Raw genomic sequence first — 16187 nt, forward strand, 5'->3', positions numbered from 1 at the left:
ATGTTAAAATATACATAAGCCCTTTATGATTAAGAAATAAATCCTTGAGCTTCTAAGTTCATGGGATAATTCCACCCTAGATTTTGGAAAATCATGTGGAAAAACTTGGCAATTTAGAGACCCATGCTACCTCTGACATCTGAACTTATAATGAGTTTGTCAGTTAGTTAAGGAAAACCAATTAAGATCTCTGCCAACACAGAGGACTGCTGACAAAATTGGATCAGGAAGGTAAAAGTGAGGATGGGCAATTGACTCAGTGCAGGAAGTAATCAGGAGTTCCACATTAGGAGTGGAATTGCCTGGCCACAAACAGTATTATTGGGTCTAAGTATTTCAGGGAATTGAAGTCTTTCTTTAAACCATTGTCATACAACTGGGAATTGCACTGTCAGTGCTTCATTAAAGCGTTATAATAACATAGTATCTTGACTTCACAGAACAGGTAAAGTGTCATCTTCTTTCTTGCTCCTTCTTTATTCACAGCTCTCTTCCTGGAAGGCGTCCCTGACCATGACAGGGGGGTTGGAACTAGGTGACCTTTAAGGTCCCTTTCAACCCAAACCATTGTAAGATTCCAAGCTAGTGAAGGTTTGCCCACATAAGCCCCAAATGCCTCATCAAAGTACTTCAGGAATATGCAGGAATAGCTCAGAAATGTTTTGACCTTCTTTTTCCAGGTGTGTGCTTTTCAGCCGCTTCCCTGCACAGGTGCTGGGGTGCTGAGATGAATTCTTCCTGAGACAACTTTTTCAGTATTGCCGGTCATGAGTTGTCTGTACCACCACTCCCTGAAACAGCAGCTTGAGACTGGAGGTGATCAGAGTCATGCTAGAGTCTGAACCATGGAAAAGCCCATTTTTAAGAACCATTGATTTGTAGGGGGGGATTGACTCTGAAGAACCTCTGGTGCACCTGGTTCAGGCTCCAAGTGATGTCCTGCATATCCTTGCAAAAGAATTGAGGTCAGAAGAAGCCTGCAGACTTGTCTTACAGGACTCCAGCAGGTGCCACTTAACGTTTAGATGTGGTATTCTCTGGAGCACTTGATTATTTGTCTCACACCACAAGCCCTTCTTAAAAATATTTTAAAACAACCAAGCAAGCAGCAAGTTTCTAAGGACTTAAACATTACCACGTACTTGTGTGGATCTAACCAGGGGGGTGGCTTTATTCAATAAAATAATTTCCATCATTTGGAAGCTACAGAGGCGTATCTAAAACTCTTCACCTCAATAATTGAATTTCCATCTTCTGTGCTATGCCAAAAAGTGAGGTTAAATTGTAAAAATGTGGCTGGGATGCCATGTAAGCAGCATCTTGCATGGCTTGAGCTCATCCCTTAATGAAACACACCTTGTTCCTTTCTAGGAAGCTTCCCCTCTATTAGGGTTGAGTTGGATTTCAGACTATGAACTTACAGCAGCAATAATGACTTGTCACTGGAACAGGTTCCAATGCTCTGAATATGCCAAGACTTCAAGGGAGTTCAGTAAAAAGGAACTGGTTTTGCAGAGCTACTTTGAAACAGAGACATACTTTTATATTTAAAAACCCCCTTTTTTGTTCAGAGAACAGGTGTAGTACTGAACTAGTGAGTAATGCTGAGTTTCAGTGATAGTGACAGAACATTCTTGCCCTTCAACTGCAGCTTTCTCATGCTTGGAAAGGACAGTCCATCTCCCCACAGGCCTTCCTATTTCCAAGGCTTTGGCTCACTAGCAGTGTCTGCATTTTGATTTCAAGAAGAAACTGCTACACGACTGGCCAAACAGTCATTTTTGTCCCTTTGGAAATCATTAAACATTCAGTGCAAGTGACGAGGAGGGAGAGTCTGTGAAAACTGTTCTTGCTCTTACTCCCTGTCTGTTGGGGCTCCATTGAGAGTGGTGGCCCTGCAGTGGCTGTGCTTCCAAGTCAAAATTAATTTTTAATCAAACTAACCAGAAGTACTTTATTTTTCCTGATTTCCAGGGGGATCTGTGCCAGAAACTCTTTCATTTCTTTCCATATTCTCCCTCCACACCCTAAATCTAATCTAAAAGAATTGGGGGTGATTCTAGGTTGACTTGAATTTTGCAGCAGATGTCTTCTATTTAAGCAATGTTTTGCACAGTTTTTTTAGACAGACACTGACTACTTTGTGCATCTATCTCTGTAGCTCCCCTTGGGAGATATGACCTCCATTTTATCTCCCTTGTAACCCTCGTACTGAGCAAGGGCTGAAGCAGAGCAAAGCACAGTGCTGGGATGTCCAGTTCCAGCATTCCTCCCAGTCAGGTCCTGGGGCAGTTCTGTCCCCCATATCATTCCTTCTTTGGTCCTGTGTGTGTGACAATGCCTACTCCTTTTCTTGTTGGAAGCAGAAGTCATGATCCTTCTTTCCAGGCTTCCTGTGCTCCGTAGAAGGGCAGCAGCCACAGGAAAGCTCAGATCCAGCCCTCGGCTGCCCAAGCCTCCAGGGATCTTGTCTGTCTTGCAGGTTCAGAGCAGCAGGTCTAGCAGCCAGTTCTGCCAAGGCAAATCCCATCTCTGATATCAAAGTGGAGGAGTGTGCCCCAGAGCAGTCCATGGAACCCTAGAATCCCTCCTCAGTTTTATTCAAGAATGGGGTGAGAAGATCCAACCCATGAATTTTAAGCTACACACCAGGCATTTCACCTCTGATCTCAGCTTTATGTCCCCTAAAATATTGCTGCAAAGCCTCCTTGAAACTAAGTACAGCTGATCTTGTGTTAACTTTTCAGAGATTTAGCCAGAGCTATGCAGTTGCAAGGACCCAATAATTCTTTCTCTCCCACTGCCACCTGAAATTTCCTTCCTCTCTTCTGCTGGTATTAGACCTCTCATGAGTTATTCCCAGTGAGGGCTTGCTTTTTGAAAAACTACAATAAATCAGCTTAAACTATTTCTCCACATTGTTTTGTGCTGGCTCTAGCTGGATCCTGTTGAACCTTTTGTTATGAAATATATTTGTACTAACCGGATCCGTCTCTGCTCTGCTGATTTATGATGTTTGCACTTTCTGAGGGGGTTGGAAAACTGAGCCATGTTACTCCTTCTGCACAGCTTCAGAACATGGCAGTTCTGAAATGTCCTCCTAACTCTGTTCTTGTGAGGAGTTGTGATTTTGGGATGTCTGATGAGACCAGGCTTGCAGACATGCTGCAAGAGGGCAGGCTCAGGTTTTAAGACTGAGCCCTAAATCTCTATGATGTAAGACAGCAAGATGGGGCTTAAATTAACAGCAGCCCCTTTGGAGGAGCTTGCATGGGAACTTCCAAGCCTGAGGAAATGAGGAAATGAGGAAAGAAAGCAGGAAGCAGAGCTTGCTGAAGAGGCTTATTTTTAAATGCCAATTGAAGATCTGGACAGGAATAAAGCTACTGATTCTACTAGTCTAGATCAAACCACATCAAACACAAATGTACAGAACCCTCAACCTCCACAAGCTCTGTATAATCAAGCAGAAATTGTGTATTGTGAGAACAGTGCAGGTTCCTCTGACATGTCCTTTCATGCATAAAGGCTTTTCAAAGTTAAACCCCAGAGATAAACTCCTCCAGATTCAGAGCTCTGTGAGGTATCCACGCTAATGCTGGATGGTCTGTGGTTTTGAGAGAAGGTTGGTACAGACTCAGCTCCAGGCTGTTGACATTCTGATTTGCTTTTTTCCCTGAACTGGGAAAAGCAGTGCTAGAGCTGCTGGAGAGAGGTGGCTCCCAGAGCCTGGGCCCACATGGCAAAGCTGTGGGGCAGGAGGGCAGAGGCTGAGAATGCAAAAACCTGAGCAAGAGAGCCAGAAACACCCTTGGGGTGTAATGACTCCTTGAAACACGGATTGGAATTGGGAGAAAAGTCACTCCCTCTTGCACCTCCAGGGGGACATAGCTCAGATGTCTCCTAGAGGCAGAAGGATGGCAAGAAGGGAACACCTGACTCCATAAATATTCCTGTCTAACTGGAGACACCAGGCTGAACTCTTGGCTAAGTGTGTAGGTCACAAGCATTCATAACATGAGTTTGATTGCTACGGCTTTTTGTAACCCCTACACATGGCCCAAGTTTTTTCAGGGTTGTGTTGGGGGACAAATCACCTCCAGAAAAAATAATGCAAAAACTGACTTGAAGAACAGAGACAGAGACAACCCCTTTCCAAACTTCAGGTCTTACGCCCAAAGCAAGGGCCTGAAGAACCCTCCAGAAAAGGAAAAGATCACCAATTGTTTAGATCACAAAAAAAAATTGTTCTTCATTACATGTTCTTGTAAATTATTACCTGGAATTTTTTTTGTAACCTTTAAGCAAATACCAAGGGTAGAAAATTAGATTGACACTTAAACCTCAACAAATTTTATTATATGATAGATAGCTAATCCTCATAGTGAGGCCCATTCACCCAGCTAACACAAGAATAAACACCTTCCAGAGACTTTCCATTATAATATACTTCGGAAGCAAAATACACACATAACATTTTTTTAACACACCAAAAGATCTGTGAGTGACTATCCACTTGCTTGTCCAAAAATGTCACCAGCTTTTGGTAAATAAAAGTTAATTGTTCAGCTACAAAGGAACTGATAAATCAGCTCAAACAACACAACAAAATGTAGTACTTAAGCCAGTCATTTTTCTGGCAGCTCAGCTGGCTCAGAGCTTTCCTGTCAGTTTGTTTTTAAAAATTACTTTAGGAATTTAGTGTCTGGAATTCAAAACTGTGCAAGTCAGATGTTCTTTGTTAAAGCTGATCTGGTTCTGGTAACAACATCCATAAGACCAAATGGAAAGCACAGTTGCCTAACATAGAATAACATGGTATTAGCTTAAGTTGTGAGGGCTTGATTCAGGAAATCACTTCTGTGTGTGTGATTAAATCAGTCCTTATTCTGGACAGCATTTTTAAATCCTTTTTTTACTTTCATCCTGTACTTGACTTTCATGTGTTGAAGAAAGTTTCCTGAGGTTAAGGCAAGTACTTAAATATTTTTCTGAAGAGGGATGCTATTGAATGGGGTGGAAAAGATTGCATTTTTCATATATGCAGTCATAGGAAGCTTGTCTTCCGTTCTTTCGTTCAACCCTAATGTTTTGGGTTATTTTCTGGCAATAAAAGAACATGCATGGGGTCCCAGAGAAGTGGCTTTGTCCCCAGAGGACACAAGATGTTAAATTCACACCATCCTGCTTGCAACCTTCTTTGTCTAGCTCTGTTTCAACATGAATTTTGTTCAAAGCAAAGCAATAACATGGGTCTTGTGCCCAAGCCCTGAGTGGCATTTCAGGCCTGCAAAGTGTCACAGCACAGCAACTTTCTGGGTGCACTTTCAATGTATTTTTCTTCTAACAGTCTTGGTTTGAGAGGGCTTTTGCTCATGTGTGTGAGTCCAGTGCTGCAATTTATTTTCCCTAGAATTGTTCTCCTCCAGTTGACTGTGGAATTGTATCTCTGAACAATTGTCAAAAAAGACAGCAAAACAGAAAGTGAGAACCTTTAAACCAGGTACTGCCTTTCTACCTAGAACTGCAATCTAAAGCATGACACTCCCCTCCAAACTTGCTGCCCACACAAGAGGAGAAATATTAGTTGATGTGAAGCTGCAGTGAGAAATAGGGATGGCTTGGACACAGCTAAAGCTTGGATCAGGTGGTGACCTCTCCAAGAGGCAGGACAGAAGGGAACAAGGTGTTCATGTGGGTTTGTGCATACTGACTATGTTACAGCCTGGCCTCCATAATTTCCACCCTCCCTAATAAAGGACGGGGGTGTTTGCAGGTGCTTTGTGTTAACTGCAGGTGTGGCATTGATGTGTTAGACAAAGCTGAACAGGCTGCAGCTGCAATATAGGAGGGACTGATAGCAGTGAGGGCAGATGTGGGAGCAGGGACAGGTCATGGGTGCATATAACCTCATCAAGGAAGAGAACTAAACACAGCCAGTAGTTGATTTAAAAGTTAAAGACAAATGTTCTTCTTATTTCTTGTTGTAATAAGCAAGCCTTTGCCAAGTTGTGCAGTACCAGGAGGCAGAAACCTGCAGTAGGGAGGGGGCAGGAGGAGGAGGTGATAAAGGCCATGGGAAGGGCAGGAATCTGCAAAAACCATCTGTTGCTTTTGCAAGCAGCAGTCAATAAAGTGGTTTCCTCTAATAGCCCGTAATCGCTGTTGCAGAGCCGGGTGAGAGCAGGAGCGTGGGACCCATCCCGCCCCGCTCACACCTTGGCTTGGTGCTCAGACCAGCCCAGCTGCGGGCGAGTCCGGCTGCTCCGGGAGGAGCTGCTGCCCTGAGCAGGTGCCAAAGCCCTGCTATTTCGAGGTGTTCCACCAGCCAAAACCAGCTGAAGCACCCAGAGATACACCACCAGCTGTCTGTGCCTGTGGTCAGAGACATTGGAACCAGCAGGGATCCAGGCACAGGTCACTTTGCAGAGAGCTTTGCAGGCTGTGCACAGTGTTTGCTACCTGCAAATTTGCAAGGATTTCAGCAGCACAACTGCAAGAGCTGGACGTGAAGACATTTCTCCCCTTTTTTGAACAAAATTCTCATTGAGACTGCACAGAGAGGCACTGCAGCCCTGCAAAACCACAAGCACTGCAGGATCCATATTAATTTTAAATGGCTCTGTTGAAAGCAATCTCTGATAATCTGTTATTCCAGCCATTGTGGTAAGGAAGGAGAAGACTGTGACTTAAGAGCAGGGATATCTGTAAAAATGTTTACATACAGGAAAGAATTGCTGTCAATCAATCTAATAGTTTGTTGTATTTTCCTGGCAGCTTGCTAGTGAAAATATGTTAAATCATATTTGTTACACTGCCTTCAGGTGTTATTTGCCAAATCTAGACTTACTTTGTAATGGAAAACTGGAGATTAACTGAAAGAGCCAAATCCTTCAATCCTTGTTCAGATGATACTCATACTAATTTCAATTTTTGAAGGTTGTGTTCAATATGTGGCCCTTGTGCTTAGACCTGAAAGCTGGAGCTAAAGAGCTGTGTAGATGTGACCTAGTTTTGAGTCAGTAAAGCCACTCTCACTTTTTATTGAACAACAGGACAGGCTGACTTTGTTTTAGTGTAACAAATTGGAAATTTTATGCTTTGTTTATGATTATTGCCAGGACAAAACTTTCAAAAGTATCTAAGTCCTTTCAGCAGCTACTGTCATTAGAGCTCTTAAGGCACAAACAGGCTCAGGGGTTTTATTCAGCATTTTGCAGACAAATAATAACCCAGGTCTGTTGCTTGTGGTGTGCAAAGGCTCAGTTCTGTGACACCTGGAAATTGTGTTCCAGGTGGAAGGAAAGGTCACAGGAACACCTTGCCTCTCTGAAGCTTTGGGTTTTTATCTTTTCTCACTTGGTTTCACATAAAGTGAGGGCTCCTAGCATCTAGAAGGATGCTGCATCATTGTGAATAAAAGCAAAACAAGGGTTTTGCTGTCACAGGGATGAAGAACTAAGAATTTCCTGGAAGAGATCTCTTTGCCAGCTTCCCATTAGGTTTCATTCACTTAGTGCCATTTAGTGCACTAATTCAAATAATATTTCTCTGAGAAATGAAGGGCTTTATTCAGTCAGCCAAGGTGCACCTTTATCTCTGTGCCTAGTCAGCAGACACAAATATAGGTCCCCTAAAGAGCTTAAGTAAGACATTGAGCAAGGAAGCTGTCAAGCTTGAGGGTAGTAGGAGGTGTGGGAGTAGGAGGTGTGGCAGAGAGACCTAGCCTGGCTGAGTCTGTTGAATATCAGGGCAATGGGCCCACAGGAAGAAAGTTAATATTCTCCACTGAGTAAGCAATGTCTCACTTTCTTCAGTATTTGGAGGTATAATAATAGATCCTGCACTCCAAAAATCAGTCTGTCTGCCAGGTGCATTGATAACTTGACAAATCAATTGATCAGGGACAATGACAAAGGAAGGAATGACTGCTCCACACGGATTGTTTTGCAACCTTCAGTGGCACTAAAGAGGATTTGTAAGGCACAGCAAGTTAAACATGGTACATGACCTAATGTCACCCTTGCTAATTGGTGTTAGACAGATACCAGAGCATCTTTGCCTTGTTGCTTTTGTGTTTGCAGTGGACTCTGCACAATCCTTCTGGTCTGGATGGATGTGCTTTTGAATTGTCCAGCTGGGCAAATGCTTTAAAGCAAGTGCTAATTAAAGAGCTAGGACAGGAGTTTCTACATCATCCAACATGTTTTTTAAGTTTAAATATATTTAAGACCTAAGCAGTACATTGCTGTGAATACACTGTCTAAAAAGGTATTCAAAGCCTCAATTAAGATGAAGTTGAGGAATTCCCTAGCTGTTAACTGCTGTCATTGTTTTATGTTGTCAGTTCTTGTAATATTTCGCTGTTCATGTACTGAAAATGCCAAACTTGTAGTTTTCAAATGGTTTTGTGGTTGCTGATGTTGCAAGGACAAACGGTCCTTTTAAACAAAGAAGTTATGTTTATGTTGCTAAAACTGGATTTTAAATAGTCACCTGTCAAATCCAGCAGAACTTCTGTAATCTCATAGCTACTTCTGCTATAGTTCTAGCCCAAGTCTACACTAATTGTATCTAGCAGAAACACTGGGGAGGTTCAAGTTCAGCCACTTCCATTTGATGACATTCCAGTAAAAGTGAGGTATTATTCATAAAACTGGAATATTCAAATATAAGTATTTTCAAAAATAAGTGTCTGTTAGACTAGTTTTTTTATTATCTCTGTCTGCACAGTGGCTATGTAAGAGTCACTTTAATCCTAGAAGTGAAGCAACTGTTTTGGGGCAGAAACTGGAATGGTAAAATTACCATAATTGTGTCAAAAGATAAAATTCCAAACTCCAAGCAAAGTGCTGGAAACCTATTCTTTGGCTGAAATTCCACCTTAGAGTGTTCTGGAGCATCAGACAATGTTTGAAGTTATAAAGTTAAGGACAGTGTTGGTATTTGAATCACAGAGAGATATCAGTCCCAAAATAAACAGATGGCATCACTTACACTGGAGGAGCCATATAGAGCCTCAAGCCCTTGGAGATATCCAGCTCAGGGACTGATGCTGATGCCCACCTGCATCTAGAGCTTGCAGCAGACCATGGTGGCTCTGGCCCATGAGCAGTTGCCTTCCCTGGAACCCATCCTACAACAACCTGTTGAAGGCCAGGTCGATGGCAGGCCAGGGTAACAACGGTTTCCCCCGTATTCAAACTCTGCAAATTCTTTACCTGCTTGATGTTTGCTGATGTCTGAAATGCTGTTGCTGAATTGAATGGTTTCCCTTGCAGCTCTGCAGTGTTTGCAGGGTGGTTGCCATGTTAATGATTTGTACATTGATGCTCCTCTCAGGGCCCTGGTGTTCATCGCCCACGGCGCTGGGGAGCACTGCGGCCGCTACGATGACTTGGCCCAGAAGCTGACAGGACTCAACTTGTTTGTGTTTGCCCATGACCATGGTGAGTAAAAAACTCGGCTTGATTTACAGCAGCTCAGGCCTTTGCTGAAATTAATGCCATTACAGCAACTCAGCAGTGAGAGAAGAGCCAATAAAATATTTACAACCAGACATAAATGAAAAAAGGATCACCTGTTGCTTTGTCAAGATCTGCATATTGAGTCTGTAAAAGCTATCCCTGTTTGCTTGGAGTTTTCCTTAGCCTTTTGACCTCACTCTAAGGGATTATTTCTTCTTCACCTGTCTCTTGGGGGTGAAGTGGTATTGCCCACTGTGGAAGTGGGACCAGGAGCCATTTCTGCTGAATTCACAGTCAATGTCCTAAGTGATCCCAGAGAGGAGGCTGAAATGTCAGCACAGCTTTCATATACTGATACAATGAGACAGCTGCACCCTTGAGACATGGAGAGGCAAGGAGGCATCACTGACACCTTCGAGCACATCTCCACACTCCAGCAGAGAGACTGGAGCTGGCTGTGCATGCCTCAGCTCTGAGAGAAACCCTCTGAGGAGGGTGCCAGGCTGTGACAGCACAGCAGCACCCCTTTGGCCCTCAGCCAGCAGAGTGGGGCAGTGCTGGGCCAGGTACACAGTGCTGGGCAGGTGTCCCTGCCTCTTCTGCTTGAAGGGCTCTGTCCTGTGCCCCGTGCTGTGATGGAGATGTGCAGGGTGTCACCAGGTCTCCTGCAGTGCATGGATCTGGACATCCCAGCAACACAGTTGAACCACCCAGCCTGGTTCTCTGGTAGCCTCCTGTCACACATAAACCCTTGCAGCTTCATAACTTCCTTGTGCTTGGAGATCTTTGCTTTGATTTTATCATTGCAGACTACTGCTCCCTGTGACAGCCACTCCATCAGTATCAGTATCAGCAAAATGAATCAATGGGATTGATGATGGCAGCAGGCAAAATGCAAGGCCAGATTCTGAGCTGGCAGGTAGAAATGGGATGAATCTTGGTGTAAATCTGATGTCCTTTGGGCAGATTAGCCACTGACATTGGGAAATATACTGCAATTTACTTGGCTGAAGCCAAGAATCAAACCTGCCCCCAAGGCCCTCCTCAAAGACAGGACTGTTTAACTGGAGTTTGAAGATCCTGACACTACATTAGTCATTGCACCATTTACCTGTGAGAGGAAAGGCAAAACCTTACTTAATCTTCGTACCAAGGATCTCCCTTGCTTTTGTGACTCACTTTTGATCACAGCACTGCACTTGATATGCAGAAATGATCCCTATATTTTCTTCTGAAAAAGAGAATATCTAGCCCTCAAGACAGCTTGCAAGGAAAATAAATAAAACCCATGTGACATTTATTTTGGAGCAATTGATCACATGCCATCTTTGAGGCTGGCTTTGCAAAGAGAGTTGACCTGTGCAGAAATATCCTAACTCAGCACCTAGGGCTCTCTCTCCCTGTGTAGGCAGAGTGTTTCTGAGTGTTGATTCATTCATTTTGATGCACTTCCTTCTGAGCTGGAGGCAGGCTAGCAGGAGTCTGCAGTAATCCCAGTAGGAAGTGTCTCCATCCCCCTCTGTTTGTCTGTATGGCATAAAGTTCATGGGAAGGGGGATGGAGGAGGCCACATGCTGCTCCCCCTGCAGCTGCTGTTAGCAGACCACAGCCAGCCCATACAAAAAGTCACTGAGCTCCAGGACTGCAGTTGCTCTCCGTGCATGTTTAACACCATGCCTTAGCTCCTCATTCCCATAAAGCTTGATAAAGGTTTTAAGAAGGAGAGTTAAAATAGCATTAATTGAAGCAACAAATCAAGAAGAAATGATAAAAAATTTATTTATTGCATGGATTTGATACAGAGAATGCTTCCTCTGTTGATGGAGAAGGATCTTTAAGGTGTGTGTTCCTGGCAGGCATGTTTTGTGCTGTGTGACCATTTGCTCTCTTTTTCCTTCAACATTTTTTTCACTAGAGAAACAGAAATATTTCTTGGTGTTTTGGGCTTTTTTTTTTTTTTTAGAATACACTAGTATTTCTGGATTAAACAGTGCAATTAGTACAAATCCGATTTCTCAGGTCAGTTAACAACTTTGTTCTCCCTGTCAGACCTACAGTTTTCTTTGTAAATTCTGTTTTCCTGATCAGTAAAGAGGAGAGGGTGAAAAGGAACCCGAAAGCAGAACAATGGAAACACAGTTGTGTTACACAAAGAGCTGATGTAACTGAGCCTTGACTCACTGTAAGTTAAAAGACAATTAACATCTTTTAGGCTCTGTATAATAATCTTTGCACTTAAAAAGACAACCACAAAGGATAAACTTTGATGAAATACAAATTACATCCTGAGATAAATGCCAGTGAAAGCTGAAGGACATAAATGCCTCCATTGCTAAAACTGCTCTGGTCAGACTGGGAGGTTTGAAATTTTCCTCCAATATTTTATCTATTCCAAATCACTTCAGCAGTGTGTTCCCTTTTGTGTCCTTTCCTTTGGATATCTTTGGGTAATATCAATTATTCAATTGTGTTAGCACTATAATAGCTGTCCTCATACCATGGCTCTTATTTGTGTGAGCTCTGTGTAGACTTCCTGACCTGGATATTTGTTCAGGTTCTGGTATTCTCATAGATAAAATTCCCAATACAGGTGCATTATCCATGAGATCATTAATGCAGTTCCACAGCGTGGCAAGCGAGATTTCCCAAATGAATCGGGAAGTTACCAGGGTTGGAGTATGTGTGACTTGATTGATTTATGTTGTGTCTATCCTTCAGTCAAAAGAAGGAAAAATAATTTCCATTTTTATTGCTGACTCTGTAGGAGCTCACACATGGGCTCTAAATCTTGCCAAAGGCTGCTCTGCATCAGTGTTTCCTTTTATGCAAGGCTTGACCAAAAAGGTGCTTCACAGAGTAACAGACACTGTGCACTCCAATTTGGGTCTTAGTATTGCCCCTTAGTGTAAGGTACCTCTGGCTCACTTTTCTCGGTATGTGAAGATTTGAACATTTACTCTTTGGGATATTTCATTGTAATCACAAGACTGCTGGACCTCATAGATATGTATTAGAAATTTTCCATGGTGACGGTGGAAATTGAATTCCAGAAGACCTCTTAACCTTACCTTACATCTGATATTATTAGATGGCTTTGGTTTATATCAGCCCTGTGAAAGAGGAAAATGGAATTTCTGTGTAACACAGCAGTTTTTTTCCTGTGGTCTCTTATAAGGTGTTTTTAACAGGCAGGTAACTGTTTCCCATGATTTCTGGGTTTGCTTGGCATGCAGCTTCATGACAGCACAATCAAGGCTGCTGGGATGACCTGGCTATTTCTGCAAGTTTAAGTATTTTGAAACAAAATCTCACTTTTTCAACTTAATTTCTGTACTACTATTATTTTATTATGTCAAGATTCTGATGACAGAAGAAAGATACAAACATATTAGGTTATTGGACATCAATTTAGGAAAGCTCTCAGAAAGAATAACTGTGGGGGATTCATCAAAGTGGAGTGATATTGCAGTTCTTCAGTCAGCTGCAGATTGCAGCTCCTTTAGTTTTAACACAGTAATTTTAGGGATCTGTAAAGCTGAGAGCCAAGGAAAACAAGAATAAAGGCTAGAGAATGTGGCTTTGTTTTCTCATACCAAGCATTTTGAGTTGGTGAAGCACATGATGTTCCAGCCATCCTCGTCTCTCTTCCTGTAACATCTCATTTGCTGAGATCTAATGCACTATGGTTGCATTACGTGGCCAGAGCCCAGAAAAACCACAATTTCACCTTCAAAAGTACATGTCAACTAATAGCAGTCAGAAACACATTTACAAGATACAGGGACCACAAAAATCTGTTTACTTTTTTCTTACACTTTTTAATCATAGTTGAAATTAGCCCTCTTTTTCACTTGTACTTGCTCATGCTACTTAGGGGTATTGTGTCTGTTTTACATAAGGATGAGGAGGATGAAATTCTCAGCCCTAACCTGGTGGCAGTTCCTAGCCACCAGATTCACTTTCATCCTCCTTTCTCCAGGAGGAATAAACCCTCTACCTGTCCTGGTACATGAAGACCTTTGACCCTTTCACCTTTTTTGAAGCTGTTGAGTTTCCCACTCTCGAGTTATGTTTAATGTCAGATCAAAGCAGAGGGGAAGGTTGCAGCTCTAACAGCTTATTCACATTCCTTAGATGTTTCTAACTGAAGTTCAGCTTGCTCTGGCAGCCCTGCTGCTGCTGCTTTGTGTGTGGTGAGCATTTCTGATGGGTTAGCAGGTCCCTCTCAGACACCCACTGGTGCTTCTTCTCTCCATTAATTTTTCACTGCTTTCTCTGTTTAGTGAAGGATTTATTTCTAAAATGTAGAAAATATCTGGAGCAGATATTTTTAAATGCATCAAATATTAGCTGCTTTTGTTTTGGTTTTTTTTCTAAGTGATTGCTATATTGTTCTTGCAACTGTTAAAAGACCATTTTGTTGATGAGAACAGAAGGCTTTTATTTATTCATAGCACTGGGAAGGATTGGTCTACACAGAAAGATTAAAAAGAACTAAACATGGTCAAACTGGGAGGGGAAAATGACCAAGAAGGATGTCAGAATTAATAAGAACAAGAGTTAGGGTAGCACTGCAAGTGTGAAGCTCATGTACATTAGCACGCAGGAATGTTCTGGACAGCAGCAGTTCCCTGATGTTGTGATTGGGCAGGCTTCAGGGCAGTCTCCAGGGATGAGTCAGGAAAGCCTTGGCAAGTGTTATTTGGAGCTGGTTTGCCCATGGAGCAGCAGCACTGCTCCTTGGTGCTGGCTGTGGGCCCATTAACCCACAGCAATCTGCTCTCTTTGTTTCCTCTGGATCAGCCCATTGCACCAGAGCAGGGAAGGTTTGAAGACTTTTCTGCAGAGCTGTGGGGAAGAATGGCACTCACTGTTTCCTTTCCTTTGACAGGAGGCTTACAATGGGTTGTGGGTATTTTCATTTTTTTCCAGCTGAGATCTCTGGGTCCCTCTTACAGGGGACCCCAGAGGAGATGGCTCTTTGCCCTGGCTGGTACAGCACTGCCAGTGCTGTTTTACCCCTGTTTTGACTCCTTACCCGGTACAATCCCAAACCTTTGCCTGCCTTTCCTTCTCCAGAGGTTGAATGAAGGTAGCAGACAGGCTTATCTGCCTTCCAGGCTGATAAGGAATGCTACCCCTGTGTAGGGCACAGAGGAGCTGAAACCACAGCATGCAATTGCAGGGTGAGGGTTCAGATACTGCACTACACCATGGAATTCCTTAGGCAGTGAGACAACTCTGAGATCCTGGAGAAAAGTCACCCTATTTACAAATAGCTAGTGAGTAAACTTAGTTCTGCCTTCCTTCTCTAACTCTGTTCTGGCTGTGGGGATTCTCATGGAAAGAGATGAGCTGGGATAAAACCCTGCAGCCACCAAAGAGCTCCAGGCAAAGTGAAATCAGTTGTTTCTGAGCTTCAGCTCTTCTGGAATCACTGATCTTGTAACTCTGGATCTCAGAGCAGCAGTCACAGCTTGCTGAGGAAACTAGGTCATGCTGTTTAACCTCTTTGAAATTATAGAAATGATAAAATTAATGCTACGGCTAAGATGCAACTTCTCCCATGCACTGAACAAGCTCTTGAACACAATCTTTCAGCTGGACAGTCTATTTCCCCTTGCTTTCTCCCAGGTTGCTGCATGAGCCTGGGTTCTTTTGGTGGTTGTGAGATGGTACCTCCCAGAGGGACCACCACTTATGCAGGAAGAAGTCCTCTGGATACACCTCCTATAACATAATGGTACTGAAATGTGCCCATAATTGGATCATAACACAGTGCAGCCCTAGGGGAGTATCCTGTGGCACAACAGGCGGTTGTAAGAACTTTGAGATGGGCTTTATTAAATGGAGCTTTCCACATTATTCTTGTTATTTTTGATGAGATCATTACAGACTTCTGAAGCCCAGTCTTGCCCTGAGTGATCTCTGCTGCTTTAGCCCTCACCCTTCATTCACGCTGGGATCACACGGTCCCAAATCTCTGCATGCACCACATGGCATCTTTCAGGGCAGTCAGAGTTGTTTCCATTTGAGAGGAGCAACTACACAACAGAAAGAAAACTCTGTCTGAGTCAGGAAAGCACATCCCTGCAATGTCTCTTGCTCTAGAGGAAGACAGGACTTAGAAAGGCAAATGCAGCCTTTGGTTTTTGGTTTTTTCTTTGTCGTGTGAAGGCAGATGAAACAACACTGTGGGGCCAGGAAGCAGCTAGACCACAGCAAACTAAAAATAAATAAACAGTAAGGCTCCACAGAGCTGATGTGTCTGATGGAGCACACATATGCAGCTGTGTAGTATTTTGTTTTAAATGTTTGTTTTAGGAAAGGTGCAGGGAATACTCAGAGGTGTTTCCTCTTTACTCCACTCAGGAGCATGAGACTTTATTTGTTTCATGGACTTCCCTGCTGATGTAAAAGTGGGGAAAACAGTCTTGCACCAGTCTTTTAGGCAAGGGAGTTTGGAAATTGTGAGGATTGGATACACCTTTAGCACAGATGCATAGAAGAAAGAGCACCTGAAATCAGACACGTAGTGTCATCTACTGTGAGCTATGAAAACTTGCCAACCACACCCAGGCTGATCAAAGCAATCTATTTGTTTATCTGACCCTGACCAATTATTTTTAAGTCAGATTTAATTGTGGTACAGTCAGTGAGGTAAGACAGACAGACAGGTTAGCTCCATGCTATAACCCAGAGCTGGATGCAGGCACTGTG

General features: G+C 43.1%; 1 protein-coding gene across 3 annotated transcripts in view; it reads left to right on the forward strand.

Annotated features, from left to right (window-relative positions):
* The window catches only part of MGLL (monoglyceride lipase), a 62421-nt gene that overhangs the window by 11481 nt on the left and 34753 nt on the right, over positions 1 to 16187 (forward strand). For all 3 annotated transcript variants that reach the window (XM_036391124.2, XM_036391122.2, XM_036391123.2), the window contains exon 3: positions 9343 to 9449. In XM_036391124.2, the coding sequence (XP_036247017.1) occupies positions 9343 to 9449 (107 nt within the window). The remainder of the gene's footprint in view (positions 1 to 9342; positions 9450 to 16187) is intronic.

The sequence above is a fragment of the Molothrus ater genome, chromosome 11 (assembly GCF_012460135.2).
Source record: "Molothrus ater isolate BHLD 08-10-18 breed brown headed cowbird chromosome 11, BPBGC_Mater_1.1, whole genome shotgun sequence".
NCBI lineage: Eukaryota > Metazoa > Chordata > Aves > Passeriformes > Icteridae > Molothrus > Molothrus ater.